The sequence below is a fragment of the Cervus elaphus genome, chromosome 2 (genome assembly GCF_910594005.1).
Source record: "Cervus elaphus chromosome 2, mCerEla1.1, whole genome shotgun sequence".
Taxonomy (NCBI): domain Eukaryota; kingdom Metazoa; phylum Chordata; class Mammalia; order Artiodactyla; family Cervidae; genus Cervus; species Cervus elaphus.
Genome location: NC_057816.1, coordinates 9,271,242 through 9,290,811, shown reverse-complemented (window position 1 = coordinate 9,290,811; position 19,570 = coordinate 9,271,242). Strand labels below are relative to the sequence as shown.

The window sequence follows — 19,570 nt, the reverse complement described above, 5'->3', positions numbered from 1 at the left end:
GATGATAGCATTCTAATGGCAGAAAGTAAAGAGCTAAAGAGCAGAACTAAAGAGCTTCTTGATGGTGGTGAAAGAGGAGGGTGAGAAAGCTGGCTTGAAACTCAGCATTCAAAAACTAAGATCATGGCATCTTGTCCCATCACTTCATGGCAAACAGGAGGCAAAAAGTGGAAGCAGTGAGAGATTTTATTTTCTTAGGCTTCAAAATCACTGCAGACAAGAACTGCAACCATGAAATTAAAAGGCATTTGCTCCTGGGAAGGAAAGCCATGACAAATTTAGACAGTGTATTAAAAAGCAGAGACATCACTTTGCTGACAAAGGTCCATTTAGTCAAAGCTATGGTTTTTCCAGTAGTCATGTATGGATGTGATAGTTGGACCATAAAGTAGGCTGAGCACCAAAGAATTTATGCTTTTGAATCATGGTGCTGGTGAAGAGTCATGAGAGTCCCTTGGACAGTAATAGGATCAAACCAGTAAATCTTTATGGAAATCAACCCTGAATATTCATTGGAAGGACGGATGCTGAAACTGAAGCTCCAATATTATGAATACCTGATGGCAAAAGCTGACTCACTGGAAAAGACCCTGATGCTGGGAAAGATTGAAGGCAAAAGCAGCAGGGGGTGGCAGAGGATGGAAGGTTAGATAGCACCACTGACTCAGTGGACATGAGTTTCAGCAAACTCTGGGAATTAGCGGAGGACAGAGGCAGTGTGCTGCAGTCCATGTGGTCACAAAGAGTTGGACATGACTTAGCAAGTGAACAACAACAGCGAAGTACATATAAACAAGTAAAACCCTTCCTTTTTTGTTCTTTCCACAGAAAAATCATAAAGCAGTTCAATTCTGTCCTTTCCATCTTCTGAAAATGACTGAATACTGGTAGCAGGTTTATTTTAACTTGTTTAGAGACCATGTACAGGCCAAAGTTCACTGTTGCTGATACAGAATCCCTGGGGACAAGCACATCAGAGAGTAAATCTTTAAACAGATTTAATGTTCATCAGATACAAGTATCTTTGGTAAATAATTTTCCCTATGACTATTAAAAAGTGAACATCCTATGCTTCCAAAAGGACTAGGGAAACTGTTTCCATTTCTCTGTTGCAGTAGTGAGGTGAGTTGGATCCACTCGATAGTGAGGAGAACCTGATATGAGGTCACATAGATTTAATGTGAATTAATGAAAGGATGCTGTTTTCTCCCTTTGAAGTTGCAGCTTTGAAGTCATTGTGACTCTTCTTGAGGATCCCCTGTTCACAATGGCCTTTGAGGAGCTCCTGGATAAAGCTGGTGGCCTGGGGAAATTCCAGATCCTTCAGATGGTTTTTGTTCTCCCCGTTTACATGGTGGTAGCCTGTCACTCACTGTTGGAGAACTTCACTGCAGCCGTTCCTGGTCATCGCTGCTGGGTCCACATTCTTGATAATGCCACTGTCTCTGGTAATGACACAGGGATCCTCAGCCCTGATGTCCTCCTGAGAATTTCCATCCCACTGGATTCGAACTTGGAGCCAGAGAAGTGTCATCGTTTCCTTCACCCCCAGTGGCAACTCCTTCACCTGAATGGGACTTTCCCCAACATGACTGACCTGGACACGGAGCCCTGTGTGGACGGCTGGGTGTTTGACCACAGCTTGTTCTCCTCCACCGTCGTGACTGAGGTAAAGGCCTCACTTACCTCTTGTGAGTACTTGTTCTCTGTGTTTAGAATAATGTAAAATAAACACAGGTTCAATATTCAGGTAGCCAGCTTTCATTCATTCTTTTAGCAAACAGTGATTGCTGATTTTTTAAAAATTGTCAGTCACTTACAATTTGAGGACACTGAAATTAACAAACTGGTTATGGATTTTACTATCACAAAACTTAAGTTTTGTGTGAAGTTTTATGTTTAGCCAAGTTAGTACTTGATATAAATTGTGGAAAATTATTCTTGGTCACATGCTCTTAGCCTATGTGCAAATCAGAAATATTTATATTAATTTAAAAAATTCCATGACCTGGATTCTTATCAAAGAAACAAACCAAATACACTTTATTCCATGTGTAAAATCCAGGTATCAGTAATGAAAAAAAAAATGCCCTCAATATTTTCAATGTGTGGCAAAGTTTGAGGACCAGTGAGGCACACAATGCTAAGTGAATATGATTTGTCATGATAGAACTCAGAGGATTTAGTCGAGGATTTAGAGGATTCCATGCTTAAGCTGAGACTTGAGTAATGTATGTGAGTAAATGTTCCAAGGAAATCAGAGGGTGTGTTCCTTGAGGGTTGTTAGAGTGAGTGAATGTTCGTTGAGGGATATCAGAAGCTGTGAAGCTCCTCTGTGATGGTTTCCTTCTCTTCCAGTGGGACCTCATTTGTGACCATCAGTCACAGAAATCAGTGGGTCAGTCCCTATTCATGGCTGGAATGCTGGTGGGAGGCCTCATATACGGCCTTCTCTCAGACAGGTGAGTATCTCCACATCACTGCTGCCCTTCCTCTGGGTAGTTTCACAGTTTTCTATTAACTCTTTCATAAAGAATTCTTTATTGAGTTCCCATAGGTAGTTTATACTGTTGGTTTCTAGGGAGCTATAGATGGAAATGGAGAATTAGACTTATTGTTACAAATGCAATTTTTTTTTTTTTGGTCACAGAGCTCATTGTACTGGACACAGAAATAACATCTCTATTAGGTCAGGGGGCATTTCAGAACAGTAGAGGAGGGTTACCATAAACTTCATTTGTAAAAATGAGCAGAAATTACCAATGAGAAGTGAGAGTAAGGTGCTTCAAGACAGGAGGTTCAATCTTTTTGGAGAAACAACATTGCGGGTTTATATGTTATGGCTCTATGTTAATTCACTCCTTGACTCTGTGAGCTAAATGCCTGTGGGTTCTCATATTGGTCCTGCTGTCTTGGTACCCACTGTATTCATTTCTAGAAAACTGTGGTGTTTGGTGGGACGTTTCTGAATCTGAATTAAGAAATAATTATGACTATAACGGGGATGTTTGATTTTGCTTGGTAATGTTTCCAGCCACCTGAGTTAACTAATCTGTAAACCTCAGGTTATATAATTTGTGTTGTAGGACGTTTGGGTTATCTTGTACCTGGTGGTGGTCATCCAAAAGTAAGAGAACAACGGTGGCAGCCACACATCGAGTCCTCTGTAGGGGAAGTGGGAGGCTTAAAACACCCCTTGTCTGTAAGCCTAATATCATTTCCTCTTACATCTGAAAATTGTGAACTCTGACTGTGTCACCTCCGTGTAATTCATAAGAGATTTCACAGCCAAAGTGCTCATATTGGCCAGTCTTCTAACTGAGCCTTTTATGATGATTCACAACCAAAGCTGATTGATCAATTTAGATAATACTGATGTGTGGAGATGCTTATAGATATGTGTGTGTTAGTGTGTGGCAGTATGTTATGAAGATGAGAGAAGAAAATTCAGTGAAGAAGCAGGAAACTTATAGTTCAGTCAAAGATTTTGAACTAAAAATAGATAAAAAGCTCTGGACATTGGTATCAAAAGCAAAAATAGACAAGTGGGGTTATGTCAAACTAGAAACTTCTCCATTGCAAAAGAAATGATCATTGCAAAATGAAATGGAAACCTACAGAGTAAGACAAAATATTTGAAAGGCATATGTCTGATAAAGAGTTAATATCCAAAGAAACTATTACAACAAATAACAAAAGCTCTCAAATACCCTGAGTTTTAAAATGGCATAGAACCTCAGTCGACATTTCTCCAAAGAACATATAGAAATAGTCAATCAGTATATGAGAAGACTCTTAACATCACCAATAACCAGAGAAATAGAAATCAAAATAATGGTGAGATATATCCTCATGCTGGTTCTGATGGCTATTATATCTAAGATATTGTTGCCAAGATCAATGTCAATGAGATTTTCCTTTTGCTTTCTTCCAGGAGTTTTACTATTTGGGGGTAATGTTTATGTCTTTAATCCACTTTTAGTAAATTAAAAAATTTTTTGTAAGTTTTCAGAATTTTCTATATAGAATTTCATATCATATGCAAAGTCAATGTAATTCCTCCTTTCCAGTGGATGCTTTTTGTTTTTTCTTTTTCTTGCCTCATAGCTCTTCCAGGACTCATAGCACTTATAGGACTTCCAGGATTATGTTGATAGGAGGGGTGAGCTGGCACCTCCTTTTCCCTCCTGAACTGAGAGGAAAATCTTTCAACCTGTCCATACTAAGTATGCTGTTGTCTGAAGACTTGTCATATATTACCTTTATTATGTTGATGTGCATTTCTTCTATCCCTAACTAATTGAGTATTTTTTTTTCTAACTGAGTATTTTTATCGTGAAAAGATACTGTATTATGTCAAATGGCTTTTCCTGCATCTTTTGAGATGATCATATTATTTTTATTTTTCATTCTATTAATGTTGTATATTGCATACATGGAATTGTGTATGTTGAACTCCAGGCATCCTAAGGATAAATCCCACTTGATCATAGTGTATAATCTTTTTAGTGTGCTGTTAAATTTGGTTTCTAATATCTTGTTAAGAAATTTTTGCATCTATATTTAGCAGAGATATTGGTCTTTAGTTTTCTTGTAATGTCCTTATCTAGCATGAAAATGGTGGTCTTTTCCTGTGAGTTTGAGAGTGTACTCTCTTCTTTAATTTTTTGGAAATGTTTGAGAAGAATTGGTGTTAATTGTAATTTGAATGTGTGGGAGTATTCACCTGTGAAACCAGCTTGTCCTATCTTTTTTAATTTAAATATAGTTGATTTGTAGCATTATATTATCTTCAGGTACATAAAATTATATTTCAATATTTTATAGATTATGCTCCATTTAAAGTTATTATGAATTAATGGTTACATTTTTCTGTGCTGTACAGTAGATCCTTGTGGTTTATTTATTTTATACATAAAGGCATGTTTATACATAAGAGATACATCTGTATCTTTTAATCCCATACTAGTTTGTTTTCTGTATCTGTGAGGCTGTTTCTTTATTGTTACATCCATTCTTTTCTATTAGTTTTTGATTTCACATATAAGTGATAGAGTACTTGTTTTTCTCTGTCTCCCTCATTTCACTAAGCATACAGGTCCATCCACGTTGTTGCAAATGACAGAATTTCCTTCTTCTCTATAGCTGAATGATATCCCATTGTATATATGCACCATATCTTGTTTGTTCATTCATCTGTTAATGGCCACTTAGATTGCTTCCATATCTTGGCTATTATAAATAATGTTTCAATGAACACTGGGATGCATGTATCTTTTTGAATTATTGCTTTATTTTCCTGGTATGTACCTAGGAGTGGTATTGCTAGATCATGTGGTAGTTCTATTTTAATTTTTTGAGGCACCTCCATATTCTTTTATACAGTTTTTTCACCAATTTACATTCCCATCAATATTTCATGAAGGTTCCCTTTTCTCCACACTTTTTCCAACAGATGTTATTTGTTGTCTTTTCCTTAATAGTGATCCTGATATATATAAGGTGATATTTCAGTGTGCTTTTGATTTTCATTTTTCTAGCAATTAATGATGCTGAGCATTTTGTCATCTGTCCATGGGCTGTCAGTATGTCCTAGCTGGAAAAATGTCTATTTAGGTCTTCTGACCATTTTAAAATTTCAGTTATTTACTTTTTGATACTGAATTACATGATCTGTTTAAATAGTTTTGACAGTAACAATACATTTTGCATGGGGCAAAATTTTAGTCATTGTTGGTAGTTCAGGTTTTCTGTTTTTATGACTTAGATAAATAGGAATTTATTCTAGCTTATCAACTTTATTCTTTATAAATGTCAGTAGCAGTCTCTTGCAATCCTCTGTATTTCTGTGATATTAGCTGAAATGTCTCCTTTTTAAAAAAATTTTGAATCTTCTTTCATTTATTTAGTTTAGATAAAGTTTGTCAATTTTGTTCATTTCTTAAAAAAAATCTCTTGGGATTGTTGATGTTTTTATCGATTTTCTGGTTTCCATTTATTTCATTTTTGGTCTTCTCTTTGTTATTTAATTCTTTCTGCTAACTGTGGGCTTGTTTCTTTCTCTCTCTCTCTCTCTTTTTTTTGTTCCTTGAGGTTAAAGTAATGTGATTTGAGAGGCTTCTTTTTCATAACTGCCCCATCTATTGCTATAAAGTTCATTCTTAGAGCTGATTTTGCAGCATTTCACAAGTTTTGATGTGTTGTATTACCATTTTTGTTTGTTTCAAGATGTTGGGGATTTCTCTTTTGAATTATTTTATGTCCCATTGGTTTTTTAGTTAATTTTTATGTATTTGAAGGTTTCCAACTTTCCATCCATTATTTATTTCTAGCTTCATCTTATTGTAGCTAGTTACAAAGATACTTGACAAAATTTCAATCTTCCTAACTTTACTAAGACTTTTTTTGTGACATAGTATGTAATCTATTTCAGAAAGTATTCACTGTGCACTGAAGCATGTGTATTCTGCTGCTGTTGGATGAAATGTTCTTTGTATCTGTTAGGACTGTTTGCTCTAAAGTGTAATCCAAGTTTATTGTGTTTTTATTGACTTGCAGTCTGGATCATCTCTTTCCATTGTCAAAAACATGGTATAGAATTTCCCTCCTATTGTTGTATTGTCTATTTCTCCCTTCATATATGTTGTTGTTCATTGTATCGTCACTAAGTCATATCTGACTGTGACCCCATGGATTGCAGCATGCCAGGCTTCCGTGTCCTTCACTATTTTCTGGGGTTGCACAAACTTGTGTCCATTATGTCAATGATGCCATCCAACAATCTCATCTTCTGTTGCCCTCTTCTCCTCCTGTCCTCAATCTTTCCCAGCACTGGAGTCTTTTCCAATGAGTTGGCTCTTTGTGTCAGGTGGCCAAAGTATTGGATCTTCAGTTTCAGCATCAGTCCTTCCAATGAATATTCAGGACTGTTTTCCTTTAGGATTGACTGGTTTGATCTCCTTGCTATCCAAGGGACTCTCAAGAGTCTTCTCCAACACCACAATTTGAAAGCATCCATTCTTTGGCTCTCAGTCTTCTTAATGGTCCAAATGTCACATCCACACATGACTACTGCAAAAACCACAGCTTTGACTATATGGACCTTTGTCAGCAAAGTGAAGTTTCTGCCTTTTAATGTGCTCTCTAGGTTTGTCATAACTTTCTTTAAAAGGTGCAACCTTCTTTTAATTTCACGGCCTCAGGGACCGTCTGCTGTGATTTTGGAGCCCAAGATGATACAATCTGTCACTGTTTCTACTTCTTCCCCATCTATTTGCTATGAAGTGATAGGACCAGATGTCATGATCTTGGTTTTGTGAATATTGAGTTTTAAGCCACCTTTTTCACTCTCTTCTTTCACCCTCATCAAGAAGCTCCTTAGTTCCTCTTCACTTTCTGCCATTAGAGTGCTATCATCTGCATATCTGAAGTTGTTGATATTTCTTCCAGCAGTCTTGATTCCAGGTTGTGATTCATCCAGCCTGGCTTTCACATGATGTACCCTGCATAAACTTAAATAGACAGGGTGACAATATACAGCCTTGATGGACTCCTTTCTCAATTTTGAACCAGTTCATTGTTCCATATCTTGTTCTAACTGTTGCTTCTTAACTTGCACATAGGTTTCTCAGGAGACAGGTAGGGTGGTCTGGTGTTCCCATCTCTTTAACATTTTTCCACAGTTTGTTGTGATCCATACAGTCAGAAGCTTTAGAATAGTCAGTAGAGCAGAAGTAGATGTTCTTCTGGAACTGCCTTGCTTTCTCTATGATTCAATGAATGTTGGCAATTTGATCTGATTCCTCTGCCTTTTCTAAACTCAGCTTGTACATCTGGAAGTTCTTGGTTCACATATTGCTGAATCCTAACTTGAAGGATTTTGAACATAGCCTTACTAGCATGAGAAAAGAGCACAACTGTTCAGTAGTCTGAACATTCTTGGGCTTCCCTGGTAGCTCAGTGGTAAAGAATTCACCTGCAAATCAGGAGCCACAGGATATGCAGGTTCGATTTCTGTGTTGGAAAGATTCTCTGGAGGAGGGCATGGCAACTCACTCTAGCATTCTTGCCTGGAGAATCACATGGACAGAGGATCATGGTGGTCTACAGTCCACAGGGTTGCAAAGAGTTGGACATGATTGAAGTGATTTAGCATGCACACTGAACATTCTTTGTCACTGCTCTTCTTTGGGATTGAAATGAAAACTGACCTTTTCCTGTCCTGTGGTCCTACCAAACATTTAAAGTAGAATCAATACCGACCCATCTTAAATTTATCCATATAAATAGAAGATGGGATAATATTTTAAAATTCATTTACTAGGCCAACATCGTACTGATACCATAGCAATGAAAAAACAGGGAACTAAAGCTATAGGACAATATCGATGGTAAACATAGATGCAATGATCCTTATTAAAATACTAGTAAACCAAATTCAGTGACACAGTAAAAGCATTTTATACCATGAACAAGTGGTTTTTACCCCAAGCATGCAAGAAATGGTTCAAAAAATAAAAATAAAAAAGAATGGTTCAAAACATGCAAGTCACTCAACATGATATAGCATATTAACAGAATAAAGGATCATATCAATGGATGGTTAAAAAAATTGAAAATATTCAGCATCTTGCTTGATGAGATATTTGCTATGACCAGTATGTTCTCTCAACCAAACTCTGTTAGCCCTTTACCTGCCTCATTTTGTACTCCAAAGCCAAACTTGCCTGTTACTCCAGGTATCTCTTGACTTCCTACATTTGCATTCCAATCCCCTATAATGGAAAGGACATTTTTTTCTGTGTTTGTTCTACAAGATGCTGTAGGTTTTCATAGAACCAGTCAACTTCAGTTTCTGCAGCATCAGTAGTTAGGGCATAGACTTGGATTACTGTGATGTTGAATGGTTTGTCTTGGCAACAACTGAGGTCATTTCATTGCTTTTGAAATTGCACACACATACTGTATTTTGGACTCTTTAGATATGAGGGCTACTCCATACCTTCTAAGGGATTCTTGTCCACAGTAGTGCATATAATGGCCATCTGAATTAAATTCCCCCATTTCCATCCATTTTAGTTCACTGATGCCATCTTCTGTTTGACCACATCCAATTTACCTTGATTCATGGACCTAACATTCCAGGTTCTTACATTATATTGTTTTTTAGGGTATCGGACTTTGTTTTTACCACCAGACACATCCGCAACTGAGCTTCATTTGAGCTTTGGTCCAGTTATTTCTTTCTGGAGCTCTTTGTTATTGCCTTTCATTCTTTCCTAGTAGCATATTGGACATCTTCTGACCTGGGGGGCTGGTCTTCTGGGGTCATATCATTTTATGTTTTCATAATGCTCATGGGGTTCTTGCCACAAGAATACTAGAGTGGTTTGCCATTTCCTCCTCCAGTGGACCATGTTTTGCCAGAACTCTTTACTATGACCCACCAGTCTTTGGTGGCCCTGCATGATGTGGCTCCTAGTTCCATTGAGTTACACAAACACCTTCACCATAACAAGGCTGTGATTCATTGGAAATCTTCTCAATTGCAGTAACACGAATAAATAAATTATTATACTATGAATGTATTATTATACTACATGAATAAGCTTGACACAAGACACATACTGCATGACTAACTTACATGTGGATTATGAAATACTTGAATCAGAGGAAGATAATGTAGAGAAGTGATTGTCAAGATTTTGGGGGTGAGAGAAATGGGGAGATGTTGGTCAAAGGGTATAAAGTTTCAGTCTTGCAAGATGAATATATCCTGGTCATGTATGGCACAGTTGTTGTTTTTCAGTCCCTAAGTCGTGTCCAACTCTTTGCGACCCCATGGACTGCAACATGCTTGGCTCCCACATCCTTCCTCTCTCCCGGAGTTTGCTCAAATTCATGTCCACTGAGTAGATGATGCTATCTAACCATCTCATCCTTTCCCTCTCCTTTTCCTTCTGCCTTCCATCTTTCTCAGCATCAGGGTCTTTTTCAGTAAGTAGGTATAGTTAATGATAACTTACTGTATGCTCAAAACTTGCACGAGTCTAGATCACAAGTGCTCTCTCACACACAAAAATTGTATCTGTGACATGATGGGTATGTTAATAAGCTTGGTTTAAGTGGTCGCTTCACAATATACATATATCAAATCATCACACTGAACATCTTACATATATGCAATTTATTTGCTTTTGTCAATTATACCTCAATAAAGTGGACAAATTACCAATGGATTTGAATAGATACATTTGTTTACAAAGAAGATATACAACTTGTAAGAAGCACATGAAAAGAAGCACAACAGCATCACTTATTAAGCCATGCCAATCAAAACTATATTGAAACCCCAATATATAAAATAGATAATTAATAAAGACCTACTCATCAAAAAAACAAGAGAGTTCCAGAAAAACATCTATTTCTGCTTTATTGACTATGCCAAAGCCTTTGACTGTGTGGATCACAATAAACTGTGGAAAGTTCTGAAAGAGATGGGAATACCAGACCACCTGACCTGCCTCTTGAGAAACCTGTATGCAGGTCAGGAAGCAACAGCTAGAACTGGACATGGAACAACAGACTGGTTCCCAACAGGAAAAGGAGTACATCAAGGCTGTATATTGTCACCCTACTTATTTAACTTATATGCAGAGTACATCATGAGAAACGCTGGGCTGGATGAAGCACAAGCTGGAATCAAGATTGCCAGGAGAAATGTCAATAACCTCAGATATGCAGATGACACCACCATTATGGCAGGAAGTGAAGAAGAACTAAAGAGCCTCTTGATGAAAGTGAAAGAGGAGAGTGAAAAAGTTGGCTTAAAGCTCAACATTCAGAAAGCTAAGATCATGGCATCTGGTCCCATCACTTCATGGCAAATAGATGGGGAAACAGTGGAAATAGTGGCTGACTTTATTTTTTTGGGCTCCAAAATCACTTCAGATGGTGACCACAGTCATGAAATTAAAAGACACTTACTCCTTGGAAGAAAAGTTATGACCAACCTAGACAGCATATTACAAAGTAGAGACATTACTTTGTCAACAAAGGTCCATCTAGTCAAGGCTATGGTTTTTCCAGTGGTCATGTGTGGATGTGAGAGTTGGACTATAAAGAAGGCTGAGCACTGAAGAATTGATGTTTTTGAACTGTGGTGTTGGAGAAGACTCTTGAGAGTCCCTTGGACTGCAAGGAGATCCAACCAGTCCATCCTGAAGGAGATCAGTCCTGGGTGTTCATTGAAAGGACTGATATTGAAGCTGAAACTCCAATACTTTGCCACCTGATGCGAAGAGCTGACTCATTTGAAAAGACCCTGATGCTGGAAAAGGTTGAAGGCAGGAGGAGAAGGGGATGACAGAGGATGAGATGGTTGGATGGCATCACAGACTCAATGGGCATGAGTTTGAGTAAATTCTGGGAGTTGGTGATGGACAGGGAGGCCTGGCATGCTCTGGTCCATGGGGTCACAAGGAATCAGACATGACCGAGTGACTGAACTGAACTGAACTGAAAGACTTACTGTATAGCAGAGGGAGTTGGATAAGGGAATGGCAACCCATTCCAGTATTCTTGCCTGGAGAATCCCACGGACAGAGGAGCTTGGTGGGCTACAATCCATGGGGTCGAAAAGAATTGGACACAACTGAGTGACTAACACACCTGTACACACATAGCAGAGGGACCTCTACTCCATACTCTGTAATGACCTATGTGGGAAAAGAGTCTAGAAAGAGTAGAGCCCCTTGGACAGCAAGGAGATCAAACCAGTCAATCGTAGAGGAAATATTCATTGGAAGGACTAATGCTGAAGCTGAAGCTCCAACACTGGCCACCTGATGTGAAGAGCTGACTCTTTGGAAAAGACCTTCATGCTAGAAAAGATTGAGGGCAGGAGGAGAAGGGAGTAACAGAGGATGAGATGGTTGGATGGCATCAGTGAAGCAATGGACATGAGTTTGAGCAAATTCTGGGAGATAATGAAAGACAGGAAAACCTGGTGTGCTGCAGTCCATGGGGTCACAGAGTTGAATTAGACTTAGTAACTGAACAACGACAACATATATATGTATAACTGACTCGTGTTGATGTACAGCAGAAACTAGCACAACATTAAGTCAAGTGTACTCCAGCTTAAAAAATCTGAATTGAAACCAGTTCAAACACACTAGGATGACCAGAATAACAAGAAGTAAAAATCAGAAATGAGTGCGATGGCAGTTCAAGAGGATGTGTAGCTCACCCTCCCACCTGAACACATAAAAAACTACATCCATACATGGAATGACCCTCAGTGAGCACCACTGGGAAAGTAGCATAAGGACTTCCCTGGCAGCCCAGTGGTTAAGACGTCATCTTCCAGTTCAGGGCTTGTCAGTTTGATCCCTGGGTCAGGAAATTAAGATCCCATATACTTTGAGGCCTAAAAACCAAAACCTAAAGCAGAAGCAATATTTTAACAAACTCAATTAAAGACTTTAAAAGATGGTCCATATCAAAGAGAACCTCTTTTTAAAAAAAGAGATACGTTTGACATCTTTAGCATTATTATTTCTGGAAATGTATTTTGCTTTGAAATTTATTTTGTTTGATGTTGATATAAATATTCCAGCTTATTATTATTACTATTTGTGTTGTATATCTTTTTTGTCAATTTAGTTTTAACCTATAATAATTTAAGTACTATTGTGGGAAGCATGGTCTTCCCTAGTGGCTCAGATGGTAAAGAATATGCCTGTGATGCAGGAAAAGCAAAAAATTAAGTTTTCAAAGAAATCCATTCTGGTAATTTCTATCAGTTGAAATTAGTTTGATATGATTGCTACAATTTTTGTCTATCAAATCATTTTGTGTTTTCTAAATTATTTTCTTTATGATAATGATTATGTATATGATTATTGATGTGTTTATTCCTATGTTTCTCATTTTCTGTTTTCGGAGGAACTGTATGAATACTTTAAGAATTCCATTTAAGTATTGCAGAGAAATTCCTGATCCCAAACATGTTTATCTGTTTTTATTACTGGTTATATAGATTTGCACATCCTATTAAGTCCTAGATGTCTCCACTAAGACTCTGTTTTCATGACTCTCAATGAAACAGAAAATTTATTTTTCCTTCTTTTGTCCTTCATCTTTTCCTGTTCATTCTCCATCTTACATAGTTTTTTTCTCTGAGAGATTTATATAATATCCTCTATCTGTGTTGTAGTGCTTTTACATTCTGTTCTAGCAAAGCATATTGCTTGAGACCAATAAATCCAGATTCAACATAGAGTGATCCTTACATAAACCTCCTACAACTTTGTTGCATTCCCCACCAATCTTTTGTATCAGTGTAGCCTTAATCTGTCTGATCCTAGAGACCCAAGTACACTTTTAGCTCTTTTGTGGTCTACACACTGGATAGACTATCTAGTTTGTTAAATATGTAAGTTAGTAAAATATGTGCTTACAGTATGTTACAATTTCCAACACTGTAGTTCTCTTTATATGCTAGATGACAGAGTCCATTGGTGATTGGAGTATGAAGTTTTGGTATTGCTAGTGTACATTGTAGACAAGGAATGTTATTTGAGGAGATTTCCATTGTTGATTTAGCTCTTGATTTTTCAAGCGTTCAGGTACAAAGAATCATTTGTTAATGCATTCTTTACATTTCAGTGTATGGTTTTGCTTTCTTAATGTTTTGCCCCAAATTATCATTGCTTTCGTATTCTAACTGCCTTCTGTTTCTTAGGTTTGGGCGGAGGTTGATTCTCAGGTGCTGTTTGCTCCAGCTCGCCATCTCTGGGACCTGTGCAGCCTTTGCCCCCACCTTCCTCATTTACTGCTCCTTACGCTTCTGGTCAGGCTGTTCTGCTGTGGTCATCATATCAAATAACAGTATGCTTGGTAAGTTGACAATTTCGATCTCTTCCACTTTCCAAACCTTAAATTTGATCTTGAAATTTCTTCATCTAACATTACTACCTCAACTGTGTTTCTTTCAGTTACAGAGTGGACCAGATCCCAGTCAAAAGCCATGGTAATAACACTGGTATCCTGTGCCCTTAGTATTGGACAGATGATGCTGGGAGGACTGGCTTTTGTCTTTCGAGAGTGGCGCACCCTGCAGCTGGTGGTGTCTGTACCTTTCTTTGTCTTCTTTCTCTCCTCAAGGTAAAATCTTCTCTCTCACTCTGACTTAAGGGAACTGGGGTGAAAATGCATATTGAATTGCAATATATTGACTTCCTTATTCCCTGGACCCTTTCTTATTGTTTGGCTATAAAACCCATGTTTCTCATCTGTTCATTCTATACACTTTGAGATTCCAGGAGCAGCTTTGTTGTTGTCATTCACTTGCTAAGTCACGGCTGACTCTTTTCAGCCTCAAAGACTGTAGCATGCTAGGATCCTTTGCCTTCCACTGACTTCCAGGGTTTCCTCCAATTCATGTCTATTGACTCAGTGATGCTATCTAACCATCTTATCCTCTGCCTCCCCCTTCTCCTTTTGCCTTCAGTCTTTCTGAGTATCAAGTCTTTTCCAATGAATCATTTCTCCACATCAGGTGGCCAAGGAATTGGAGCTTCAGCTTCAGCATCAGTCCTTTCAGTGAATATGTAAGGTTGACTTCCTTTAGGATTGACTTGTTTGATCTTGCTGTCCAAGGGACTCTCAAGAGTCTTCTCCAGCACCACGGTTCAAAAGCATCAATTCCTTTGGTGCTCAGCCTTCTTTATAGTCCAACTCTCACATGCGCACCTGATTACTGGAAAAACTATAACTTTGACTGTATGGACCTCTGTCAGCAAAGTGATGTCTCTGCTTTTTAATATGCTATCTAGGTTTGTCATAGCTTTCCTTTCAAGTAGCTAGTATCTTTTAATTTCATGGCTGCAGTTAAAAGTCCACAGTGATTTTGGAACCCAGGAAAATAAAATCTGTCACTGCTTCCACTTTTCCCCCTTCTATTTGTCATGAAGTGATGGGACAAGATGCCATGATTTTAGTATTTTTGTAAGATCTAGATAAGATTTATTGATCAGGTTGTTTTAGAAAACCAACATCAAAACACTGACAAGATACGTCAATACAGATTGGACATTTTAGGGTAAATCCATTGTATTTCCTACCTGCTTGTAGGTAACTAGGTAAGGTGGAAAAACTATCCTGATCATAAGACATGCACATCAGACTGCAAAAGGACTTCCACACTATTTAACAGAACTGTGGTAAATAGCTTTAAAGTAAGGCAGGCATCATGTGTCGCCTAAGCAAACCCTATACCAAGAGTTTTTGAAACTTGAGTTTCAAGCCAGGTTTTTCACTTTCCTCTTTCACCCTCAACAAGAGGCTCTTTCGTTCCTCTTCACTTTCTGCCCTTAGTGTGGTATCATCTGCACATGTGAGGTTTTGCTATCTCTCCTGGCAATCTTGATTTCAACTTGTGCTTCACCCACCCTGGCATTTTGCATGATGCACTCAGCATATAAGTTAAATAAGCAGGGTGACAATATACAGCCTTGACATACTCCTTTCCCAATTTTGAATCAGTCCATTGTTCCATGTCCAGTTCTAATTGTTGCTTCTTGATCTGCATACAGGTTCAGGAACAGGTAAGGTGGTCTGGTACTCCTATCTCTTTAAAAAATTTCCACAGTTTGTTGTGATCCACACAGTCAAAGGCTTTAGCATAAATGAAGCAGAAATAGATGTTTTTCTGGAACTCCCTTGCTTTCTCTATGATCCAGTGGATGTTGGCAATTTGATCTCTGCTTCCTCTGCCTTTTCTAAACCCAACTTGTAAATACATTTTGAAGTTTTCAATTCATGTACTGCTGAAGCCTAGGTTGAAGGACTTTGAGCATTACCTTGCTAGCATGTGAAATGAGTGCAATTGTATCATAGTTTGAACATTCTTTGACACTGCCCTCCTTCGGGATTGGAATGAAAACTGACTGGTGGAAAGAATAGGGAATAACAATGAACTTTTGGCTAGGGGGTTTTAGGTATTTTCTTGCCATCCTTCTTCATACGTCTTATTAGTATAGAGCTAATAGAGTTATTTGAAAAGTATTTTCCTTAATATCAAATATTGTCTCAAATATTTTAAAAAGATATACTATCAGTTTTTTGGCTTTGAAATTAATATGGTTACAGTAGATTTTCAGTGATTTTCTATGTTGCAGATGAAATTGAATAAAAAGACAGCAAATATATTCAGAGAGAAGTTTGCCGAAATAGTAGCATGATTTCTCCAGTGTGAAAATGGCATGCATATTTGGTGTTTTACATTACGTGTTGAGCAGTCTCTCTTTCCTTAAGTAATTTTAACAAACATTTTTTTAATGAACAAAACATTTTTAAAAATTTAATTAACTACCTGACCTATTTACAATATTTTTTTTTTTCTATTCTCTTAGAATGGGACTGGTGATGGGACCAGATGCTATGATCTTCACTTTTTAAATGTTGAGTTTTAAGCCAGCTTTTTCACTCTCCTCTTTCACCTTCATCAACAGGCTCTATAGTTCCTCTTCACTTTCTGCCATTAGGGTGGTGGTGTCTGCATATCTGAGGTTATTGATATTTCTCCTGGCAATCTTGATTCCAGCTTGTGATTCATCTAGCCAGGCATTTCACATGATGTCCTTGCTGTGGCTAGGACTTCCAAAATTATGTTGAACAGTAATGTCTAGAGTGGACATCCTTATTTTGTTCCTGGTCTTAGAGGAAAGACTTTCAGTTTTTCACCACTGAAAATAATGTGTGTTGTGGATTTCTCCTATACGGCCTTTATTATGTTGAGGTAGTTTCCTTCTATGCTCATTTTCTGGGAAGTTAATCATAAATGGGTGTTGAATTTTGTCAAAAACTTTTCTGCTTCTATGGAAATTGTCTTATGGCTTTTATCTTTTAATTTGTGACTATGGTGCATCACATTGATTGATTTCTGTATAAGCATTATTGTATCCCCACTTGATCATAGTGTATGATCCTTTTAATGTGCTGTTAGATTCATTTTGCTAGTATTCTATTGAGGATTTTTGCATCTATGTTCACCAGTGATATTTCCCTGTAATTTTCTTTTTTGTGTGTGATATCTTTGTCTGGTTTTGGTATCTGGGTGATGATGGCCTTGTAGAATGAGTTTGGGAGTGTTCCCCTCTCTGCAATTTTTTTGAAAGTGTTTGAGAAGGATAGACAGTTGGCTTTTCTCTAGACATATGTTATAATAGAAATCACCTGTGAAACCATCTGGCCCTGGACTTTGGTTTGTTGGAAGATTTTTGATCACAGTTTCAATTTCAGTGCTTGTGATTGGTCTGTTCATATTTTCTATTTCTTCCTAGTTCAGTCTTGGAAAGTTGTACTTTTCTAAGAGTTTTTCCATGTCTTCCAGGTTGTCCATTTTATTGGCATATAGTTGCTCATAGTAGTCTCTTTTGATCCTTTGTATATTTGTGGTATCTTTTGTAACTTCTCATTTTTCATTTCTAATTTTATTGCTTTGAGTCTTCTTCATGTTTGCTTGATGAGTCTGGATAATGGTTTATCCATTTTGTTTATTTTCTCAAAAAGCAGCTTTTAGTTTTATTGATCATCACTATTATTTTCTTCATTTATTTATGCTCTGATTTTTATGATTTCTTTCCTTCTACTAAATTTGGCCCCTTTTTATTCTTCTTTTTCTAATTGCTTTAGGTGTAAGATTAGGTTCTTTATTTGAGATTTTTCTTGTTTCTTGAGGTAGAATTGTACTGTTATAAACTTCACTCTCAGAACTGTTTTTGCTGCATTCTATCGGTTTTGAATGCAAGACCCAGATTTCCCCACAGCCAGTCCCTCCCATCAGGAAGCTTCCACAAGCCTCTTATCCTCATCCATCAGAGTGCAGACAGAATGAAAGCCACAGTCTCAGAAAACTAACATAAATTGATCACATGGATCACAGCCTTGTCTAACTCAGTGAAACTACGAGTCATGCCATGTAGGGTCGCTTACGGTGGGCAAGTCATGGTGGAGAGTTCTGACAAAATGTGGTCCACTGAGAAGGGAGTGGCAAAGCACTTCAGCATTCTTGCCTTGAGAACCCCATGAACAGCATGAAAAGGCAAAAGATACAACACTGAAAGTTGAACTCCCCAACTCGGTAGGTGAACAATATGCTGCTGGAGAAGAGTGGAGAAATAGCTCCAGAAGGAATGAAGAGGTTGAGCCAAAGTGGAAACAGTGCCTGGTTGTGGATGTGTCTGGTGGTGAAAGTAAAGTCTTATGTTATAAAGAACAATATTGCATAGGAACCTGGAATGCTAGGTCCATGAGTCAAGGTAAATTGGAAGTGGTTAAACAGGAGACGGCAAGAGTGAACATCAAAATTTTAGGAATCAGTGAACCAAAATGGACCAGAATGGGCAAATTTAACTCAGATGACCATTATATCTCCTACTGTGGGCAATAATTCCTTAGAAAAAATGGAGTAACCCTCATAGTCAACGAAAGAGTCCAAAATGCAGTACTTGGGTGCAATCTCAAAAATGACAGAATGATCTCTGTTCGTTTCTAAGGCAAACCATTCAATATCACAGTAATCCAAGTCTATGTCTCAACCACTAGTGCTGAAGAAGCTGAGGTTGAACAATTCTATGAAGAGCTACAAGACCTTCCAGAACTAATACCAAAAAAGATTTCCTTTTCATCATAGGGGACTAGAATGCAAAAATAGGAAGTTAAGAGATACCTGGAGTAACATGTAAGTTTGGCCTTGGAGTACAAAATGAAGCAGGGCAAAGGCTAACAGAGTTTGGCCAAGAGAATGAACTGGTCATAGCAAACACCCTCTTCCAACAACACAAGAGATGACTCTACACATGGACATCACAATGGTTAATACCAAAATCAGATTGATTATATTCTTTGCAGGCAAAGATGGAGAAGCTCTATACAATCAGCAAAAACAAGACTGGGAGCTGACTGTGACTCAGATCATGAACTTATTGCAAAATTCAGACTTAAATAGAAGAAAGTAGGGAAAACCCCTAGGCCATTTATGTATGAACTAAATCAAATCCCTTTCAATTATACAGTGGAAGTGACAAATAGATTACAGGGATTAGATCTGATAGACAGAGTTCCAGAAGATCTATGGATGGAGGTTTGTAACACTGTAGGGAGGCAATGATCAAAATCATCCCCAAGAAAAAGAAATGCAATAATGCAAAATGGTTATCTGAGGAGGCCTTACAAATAACTGAGAAAAGAAGAGAAGCAAAGGCAAAGGAGAAAAGGAAAGATATATCCATCTGAATGCAGAGTACCAAAGAATAGCAAGGAGAGGTGAGAAAGCCTTTCTAAGTGATCAGTGCAAAGAAATAGAGGAAAACAATAGAATGGGAAAAACTAGAGACACTTCAAGAAAATTAGAGACATCAGGGGAACATTTCATGGAAAGATGAGCACAAAAAAGGACAGAAAGAGTATGGACCTAAAAGAAGCAGAAGATATTAAAAGGAGGTAGCAAGAATACACAGAAGAACTATACAAAAAAGATCTTATTGACCCAGATAACCATGAG

General features: G+C 37.8%; 1 protein-coding gene across 6 annotated transcripts in view; it reads left to right on the top strand.

Moving 5' to 3' along the window:
* Positions 1-1,066: 1,066 nt before the first annotated feature.
* Positions 1,067-19,570, top strand: part of LOC122673380 (solute carrier family 22 member 10-like) — a 35,688-nt gene continuing 17,184 nt past the window's right edge. For 4 of the 6 annotated variants that reach the window (XM_043871139.1, XM_043871131.1, XM_043871113.1 and 1 more), the window contains exons 1-4: positions 1,090-1,669; positions 2,359-2,462; positions 13,748-13,902; positions 14,001-14,169. In XM_043871139.1, coding sequence (XP_043727074.1) covers positions 1,268-1,669; positions 2,359-2,462; positions 13,748-13,902; positions 14,001-14,169 — 830 coding nt within the window. In that variant the 5' untranslated portion in view covers positions 1,090-1,267. Of the gene's footprint in view, positions 1,670-2,358; positions 2,463-13,747; positions 13,903-14,000; positions 14,170-19,570 lie in introns of all 6 variants that reach the window. The other 2 variants (XM_043871122.1, XM_043871155.1) reach the window with 2 other exon arrangements.